The sequence below is a fragment of the Bidens hawaiensis genome, unplaced genomic scaffold (assembly GCF_021521415.1).
Source record: "Bidens hawaiensis isolate Kalapana, Puna unplaced genomic scaffold, B.hawaiensis_p1.1 tig00008096_1, whole genome shotgun sequence".
NCBI lineage: Eukaryota > Viridiplantae > Streptophyta > Magnoliopsida > Asterales > Asteraceae > Bidens > Bidens hawaiensis.
In genome coordinates, this window is record NW_027491573.1 from 424,387 (window position 1) to 432,998 (window position 8,612).

Below are 8,612 nucleotides of genomic sequence, written 5' to 3' on the forward strand. Positions count from 1 at the left end.
TCAACTTTTGTTAAATGAAAGAATACTTACATGTTTGCCCCCTCATCTTTAATCATTTATTACTAATTATTTTAATTTTAATCCAACTCCCCCCCCCCCCCCCCCCGCGATTTTTAAATCGACATAACTTTTTCGTATGTTAATATTTTTTAGAAAATGTTGCACCATAAAAACGAGCATTTTATTCTCTTTAATTTGAGTATCATATTGTTGGAGTTTTTTTCAATTAAAAAAATCAACATGATACGTATAAGTGTTTAAGGCCGGTTTTGATGGTTAAGTTAAACATGCAAGCCCAACTATTAGTAACGATTATTTGTCATCGAAAATAGTAACTAAACTGTAGAAATTTGAAACCGAAAGTTAAAAAAAAAACAATCGTTAACCTAACTGATGACCGATTTAAACGGTTGTAAGGTTTCAAACCGAACTATGAACTCCCATAATTGTTGCGTGATTACCAAAGTCTATGTTCAAATACCCCCTGCATCGCACGGACACTCTTCTAGTATATGTATGTATACAACTTGTTTTCATATCACTTTAAAATAGTGTTAAAACGAACCTTAACAACACGCAGGGTCTCCAACATGTTTTTATAAACATGTTAGTTTTTATTCTAATTATAATTTTTTCAATTTCTTTTTTTACGAAAAAGATTTGGTTTCAATTAATTATATTAAAAAGAAAGTGGGAAATGGGAAGAAAATATCATTTTGGAAGAAGTTTTGGTGGAGTAATATTCCATTTTACGAGCGGTGTCCAAGATTATTAAATTTGAAAACCCAAAAAGATTGCACAATAATTGATTGAGTCACAACGTTGGGGATGGAGAAGAGCGCCTAGGGAGGTTCGGAATATAATCAACTCATTGACTTTCAATTGATTATAGCCAATATTTGTTTGGGAGATTATGATTAAATGGGCGTGAAAGTTGGATCTATGAGAAAAACACATTGATAGTAAAGCCCTTCTAGATGGGAGTTAGTGTTACTAGATAAAATTGACTTATCCCGAGGAAAGCTAGTATTCATGTTTGGAGACTGCTTTTAGATTATCTTCTTACTAGATTAAACTTAAGTAAAAGAGGTTTTGACATTCAGCTTATTGTTTGTCTGATTTGTTCAGTTACGACTGAATCTTCGGTTTATGTTTTTGGTGAATGTTCTTTTGCTAACAGGATATGGAATTGTATTGGTAGAAGGTTGGATTTTCGCTTCTAGTTGTCAAATTTCCTCATTCGATAATCTTGTGGTTGGTGTCACTTAGTATTATCAAGAAGGTAGAGGTTAATGTGGCGATTATTTGTACTACTTGGTGGGCTATTTGGAAGTTTCGAAATTGAAAGGTTTTCGGATATCGAGAAGCTGAAAAGGATGACTTATTTGATTCCATTAATTCATTATCGTATTTGTAGTGCTCTAGTTGTAGTGCTTGATTTTATGTCGATTGGAAAGAGTGGATAAAAAAAGGGAGAATTCCCTAAATAGCCCTTTTGAAGAGAGGGAAACTATTAAATAGCTCGTGAGATTTTATTTTCCCAAAATAGCCCTCCAAATCCAACTTCCACGTGATATTGGGAATTTCCTCGTGATATTCCGTAGACCAAACAAAAACTGCCATTTGTCAAGCCTTCTCACTTACCACGCGAGTTTTCATCTCAAATCCGTCTTAAACATTACTTTTCACATCAAATCTAACCTGATAAAAACCAACTTTAACGTGATGTTTCAACCTGTTTTCGTCTCCAACGTGAGTTTTCAAATTTATGGTTTTTTAAGTTTTTTTGAAATTCATCTCCAAAGATGAGTTTCAAATGAATTTCGTCTTTTGAAAAAGACAATCATCTTCTTCATCTTCATCTTCATCTTCATATTCATCAGCTATACATTATCATCATCATCATCATCGTACTCAGTATATCTCATAAATAGCAAAGCTATGGTAGAGTCTAAGGATGTAAGATGTAGACAACCTTACATCTACCCCGTAGAAATAGAGAGACTTCTTCCAGTGAGACCCCCGGCTCGATAGTAGTTTTAAATCAAGCCTTGGACATTAGACACATAACACTCAACGATCGGGACACCAGCCGATTGGTGCATGCACCCTTGTCTTTTGACTATCAACGCCACCACATGATGTCTGATTAACTTTCCGCCACTTTTAACGTTATTTTCATGAAATTAATAAAATAACGTCAATTTCACTTTTGCCCACCCGAGGGTCCACACATATATACATTATATGCTCGCGTCACAAACAGGAAGTAACGAGTATGAAGCTATACGAGTATCAATATTCAATATCATCATCTTAGCATAACACGCCAAGTATGCTACCTAGTTTCAAACTATTCTAAAGTCTCATGAAATTGAAATATCTTATGATTAGCTCTTATAAAATAATGAAAATTGTCATTGAGTTATGTAGGGAACCACCGTTGGTAACTTTTCAAACAAACTATAGGCAACAAACTCTTTGGTAATTTTTCGATACAGGTACACGGGGAATCTATCAGAAAAAGTACTTGACTTCTACAATTAGTTGTCGGTGTTCCATCGCTAACTAGAATGTCGACGACATGTCCGTAATATGTGTTGATAATCAAATTATATATGTCCTAATTTCCGACGGATTTCCAACATTAACCATCTTCATCAAGTGATTGCCGACAAATTACCCGCCTATAAAATTCCTTACTTTTGTAGTGAGAGTTAGTAAGTGCAATACGACATCGACTGTTGTCTTTCTGTTGTGTATCAAATCTCATAACTCTTAGTAATTTTAAGACAAGTAATGTACAACTAATTGGTGCGTGTTTATAGTTATTAATTCAATGACCACTTAAATAATTTATTCATAATAGAGGCATCTTACACCAAAAGATTTAATTAGATATCTCTTACTTTCATATTCATAGTTTTATTCGAAATATAAATAATTTGTCATGAAAATCACATATAGTCTTTTGAGTTTGAAGGTAGTGATCACTCTAGCCAAACCTAAACCTTACTTTTGATACGAGAGTTTTAGCATTTCAACTTACCCGACTATAAAATATCTTACTTTTGTAGTGAGAGACATAGTACATCATGACATCGACCATTGTGTTTCTTTTAAATAATTATTCATAGTAGAAGAATAGAGGCATCTATAAATATACACCAAATGAAATAATTCTCTCTCTTAAACTTTCATAGTCATATGTTCAATATGAAAATATCTATAATATAAATAATAATAATAGTTGTGATGAAAAACATATATATAAAGATGTTTTGAGTGCATTTGGAGGCAGTCACTCTAGTCAGAGAGAGAGAGAGAGAGAGCAATTAACATCCAAACCTACCCACTCGTGATAACGATTAATAAACCAACGCCATTTCCGCGCCTAGCAGTTACTACTACTACTACTCTCTCTCTCTCTCTCTCTCTCTCTCTCTCTCCCTCTCCTGTTTCAGTTTTCATTGTCACAACTTGCAACTTCATTTCTTTTCTTTTCTTTTCTCTAACTATGAAACCGATAACTAATATCAACAACAAGACACAGATCAACACACAATCACACTGAGTTTTCATCTTCATCTTCATCTTCAAACCTGAAAATGGGAAAGAAAGGTAGCGGATGGTTCTCCACGGTGAAAAAGGTCTTCAAACCTTCCAACAAGGATAGTAATAATAATCATAATGACAAGGTCAGTTGATAGTTATTAACATTTGTTCATGAAGTTATGAATAGTGATTATAGATTTATATGAAACAAAAGGTTTTCAAATTCCTCATACAACACGAAAAAAATATATGTTTTGGGCCGGCTTCTGTTTTAAACAGGTCAACCCGAACATGATCCGTTTAAAACACGGATGGTTAAAAAGTGGGTTGACTTGTTAACATGTTTAAGAATTTCAAAGTGTTAATATCTAAATGTGATGTTTTAATTACCACTAGAGTTCATTTTTACTGGTTTTGTGTGCAAATTTATGAAGATTTATGTCAAATAGAATAATTTTGCAAATCTTCATTAGTTTGATCTTCATCTGATGATAGGATATTTTACCAAAATCTGGAATCAAAATCTGAATGTGATGTTTTAATCACCTTTAGAGTTGATTTTTTTCTTGTATCAAAAAGTGTAATGTTTCAATGATTCATAGTTTGATCTTCATGTGATTGGATATTTTAGACATTTGGGGTTAAAACTCTAAATGTTGTAATCTTTCTTTTAACAATAAGAACTTTTGGTCTAAATAATTAATTAATCACCTAATTATTAACTTTGTTGGGATGAAAGTAGGTTATGGAGTGAATCTACATTGCTTTTTCTTCAATCTAACTCTTTCATTAATCATGTGATCTTTGTCCTTTTTGTTTTTCATGGAGGTTCCACATTTACTACTATGACCAATATATGGTCCCCCCATCTTTTCCACCTTGTTATCTGGCCCTGCAATTTGTTGTTAAGCTTTATGAGATATAACCATCATGCCACCTATGATATCACATCATCCATGTCCCTTAATGCATGTGCATCTTATGTTTCATCACAATCACCCCTTAATCCCCTAATTACTAGATTTTACGCGATATTATTTGATTTTTGTCGAGTTTTATTATGTGAATTAACCGGATCGTGAGTGTTTCTAGAATGTTTTTCGCAAGGAGAATGTGGTTGAAAGACGGCAAGAAGACACGCCCGAGGTTGTTACGTTTGAGCATTTTCCAGCGGAGACTTCACCTGATATCACCAATGAGGAAAGTGATGGTGACCGGTTGTCTCAAGTTGGGGACGATCGAAATCATGCCATTGCAGTGGTGGTGGCCACTGCAGCTGCCGCCGAAGCAGCAGCTGCTGCTGCTCAGGCGGCAGCTAAAGTTGTCCGTTTGGCGGGTTATAGCCGTCACACCAAGGAAGAAAGAGCCGCCATTCTCATTCAATCATACTATAGAGGATATCTAGTAAGTATTTGTGTATTTATGTTACTAGGATTACTATGTTTATTATGAGTTATATTTACTGGGTACGTTTTATTTGTTTGTTTATTGTCATTAATTACTAATGTACTAATTTGGCTAAGTGTGATTTGACTTGCAGTCTAGGCGCGCTTTACGTGCATTAAAGGGGCTAGTGAGGTTGCAGGCACTTGTGAGGGGACATAACGTGCGAAAGCAAGCTCAAATGACAATGCGTTGTATGCAAGCTCTAGTCCGCGTGCAGGCCAGAGTGCGTGCACGCAGACTAGAGTTGACACATGAAAAGCTTCAGAAGAAAGTCGTGGAAGATGAAAAACCAACAAAAACACGTGAAAGCCGGATCCAAGACATTGAGAAGATCAAAAAAGAAAGTACGCTGAGGAAACATGATGCCGAGATGAAAAGAGAGCGCGCTCTTGCTTACGCATTTGCCTACCAGGTTAGTCATTTATGTATTATCAATCAACTATATATAATGCTACATTTAAGATAATTAAAACGAAAAATAAATTAAATCGTATTGTCTAACTATGGAAATAATATAACAGCAAGAGCAACAACAACATTTCATACATCCAGACTCTGATAACACTATGTTATATCCCAATGATCATGGAAAACAACAATGGGGATGGAACTGGCTCGAGAGTTGGATGGCGTCCCAGCCCTACCATGGGGCCCGGCCCACCGGGCCCCATGACGGGTCCTACCTGACCCAAGCGACAAATGATGACGTGTCAGTTAAAACAGTCGAAATGGACCTCGTCACACCCTTAAGCTCAGACTACATAACCGCGGGTCGACTCAGTGGGGAGACACTAGACTCGGCCCAACACTCTCAGTCAAAACGCCAATCGGGCTCTGATTATTTCCCTAGCTATATGGCCCCAACCCAATCAGCCAAAGCCAAGGTCCGGGCCCAAAACCCGGGAAAGCAAAAATCCCAACCCGTTAAGAAAACGGGTAATGGGCTGTCTTTCGACACGTCAAGTTCGGGAGGGAACTTAATGTATCAGATCCCGAGAAGCCCGAGCCCGAGCCCGAACCCGAAAAGATATGTGAATGGGGCAAGTGGTGTTCGAGGTCAGTCAAAATGGTCAACGGGGTACAGCCCTGATTCTAGTGGAGGTGATGATGGGTCAACGAGTCGGTATGGGTGGAGACACCATTTTGGATGATTGTGGTATATGCCTATATGGTGACAATACCACCTACCTAGCCTTAATAATATTTTGTGTGATACATTTTCATTTTCAAAACTGTTAATACCTGTTTTACTTGTTGCCACTTTCATAACTTATAATTATGTTCGCTTTTGTTATATGTTAAATGGTGTTGCATTTTTGTTTAAAAGTTTATTAAACTAAGTGTTATTTTTTTGTATTTTCAGTGGTTTTTTAACTTTAGGAATATATGTTCTACACGGCGGACCATATAGTAAACATTAAAAAGTGAAAAATTAAAAATAAAAAACTTCTTTTGATTGTCAATTTTTTACAGTAAAAACATAGGATCACTATATATGTTGAGTTTTATTTTCATTAAAACTCACTCAAGTGGTAAAATATGTGTGAATGTGTCTTTTAGAAATTGGAAACAACGAGTATGATTGCATTCCCACATGTTATGCTACTAAGGAAAAAAATGAAAATCAATTAGTTTTACCTCAACTAGCATTAGAGGGGAAATAAAGATTTGAGATAAGGGACTCAAGGTTTTAAGTTTGAATCTGATCCCAATCCAGGTTTTACCGTAGTGGATATTTATGCGATAGTTTTTTCCTCGAAACAGGAGATGATGGGCTTGGACTACATAACGCTATCTGAGATCACGAGCATTTGAGATTGCCTTTTGTCATTGAATTTGAATTACCCAAAATAGCCGGGTTTTATTTATTGGTCGTTAAAAAAAAAACTAAAGCAAAACAAATTATCTTTAGGCCAAGATTGTAGAATTTGCTTTAGGCCCATCAAAAGATTGTGTTTGCCTTATAACATTCTATATATGTTTTTTATGTACTGTTTACGTACGCAAGTTTAATAAAAATGCTTGAAACAGTAAAAAGAAAATCCTAGGACAGTGACTGTTAAATCACATGGGGATCGAGGTTTACCAAAGTCCCTTTGGATGTATCCTGTAGTGTCGGATGTACTGATGTGGATGGACATATAGAGAAGATTGGGTATCCCATGTGAATGTCACGTGATGTACATTTTTTTTAACGGCCAACTAAGTAACGTCGGGTACTCCGTACGCGACCCCCATTGGCTAAAGGTAGCCCGAGCCGGCCACTAGTCCGGACGGACGGAGCCCCTAGCGGTCCACCTATTGAGGGATTCACCGGATAAAACCCGACCCCCACGCCCGCCAAACGGCACGACAGCGAGGAGCCGGTAAAACCGGGTGAGATCAGGACTCGAACCCTGGCAAGCCAGGGTCATCCCTCATATCTTCCATATAAATTGGTGGTAGTGAGGTTTGAACCCCCTACCTCTCACTAGTAAAATGAATACTCTACCATTGAGCCACTGAGTCACGTGATGTACCTAATAAACCATCTATATTCTTTTTTTTCTTTTGTAACATACAATTTTTTGGGTTTAATAAAAGTCGCATCCCGTTGGCTTGAACTTCATTTGCCAAGGACCCCTAACGTATTTGCTAGCTATCTCACCGAAAACCTGAAAGAATCCAAACTATTTCTTTTTAGTTGCTTTAAACTGATGCTTTGTGGCAGAGACGCGGCGCATGTCAATTCAGTTTGTTACAGTGCCGTCTAGGAATACAAAAGTTGAAAATTTTATGATCAAAATATAAAAGCCAACCGTTTTTACCCGTGGTTTTATAAGTTGGGTTGCCAAAATTTAAAAAATTAAAATAAAAGTAAGATATATAATGTATTAGTTATCAAACTTTGAGAGGCCAACAGAAATATTTAAAAGTTTAGCGGCAAGAGTTTAGGAAAAAAACTATGCAAGCAAGATTGTGGTATATATAACTATAAATAATACATTTGTTCCTATAGTTAATGTCTACATTAGCTTTTGAAATTAAGTGCTTCCTATTTGTTAAACTCTTTTATATATTTAATGTGGAAGGTTAACGTATAAATAAAATTAACGTGTTAAACATGAGAATCAAGAAGAGTAATTATATATACAAGTAGAGTAATTATGTAATTAAATCATAGAGTAATTACATAATTACTCTACTTGTATATATAATTACTCTACTTGATTCTCACGTTTAGCACGTTAATTTTATTTATATTTAATCCAAACCCTATATTTAACAATCATGAAACTGGAACTTTCAATCGGATAGGAAGACGCATTTCCTTAATAAGTTAATACTACTAGACTACAGGACCCATTTGATCCACAGGTCATCAAATTGATCATCATTTGTTACACACAGAGTAATCCATTAAAATTATTCATGAACTAATGAAGACAATAAAAGTTACCCTTTGGATGTTCGTCCAGCTTTAGTTATTACAAAGCATTTAATGAATAATTGAGGATCAGTATAACAAAATAATAATTAACAATTCGGTGCCATAAGAACTAATAAGGTATGCAACAAACTACTAACTACTCGGGTTTTATCACTAATCAATATAAAACTATATGTATATA

At 35.6% G+C, this 8,612-nt stretch overlaps 1 protein-coding gene across 1 annotated transcript; it reads left to right on the top strand.

Annotated features, from left to right (window-relative positions):
* The first annotated feature begins 3,467 nt into the window (after positions 1-3,467).
* LOC143637014 (protein IQ-DOMAIN 21-like) lies at positions 3,468-6,327 on the top strand. Its single transcript, XM_077104479.1, has 4 exons — positions 3,468-3,698; positions 4,648-4,959; positions 5,096-5,413; positions 5,523-6,327. The coding sequence occupies exons 1-4, from the start codon at positions 3,609-3,611 to the stop codon at positions 6,150-6,152; spliced, it is 1,350 nt and encodes a 449-aa protein (XP_076960594.1). The 5' UTR covers positions 3,468-3,608; the 3' UTR covers positions 6,153-6,327.
* Positions 6,328-8,612: the final 2,285 nt, after the last annotated feature.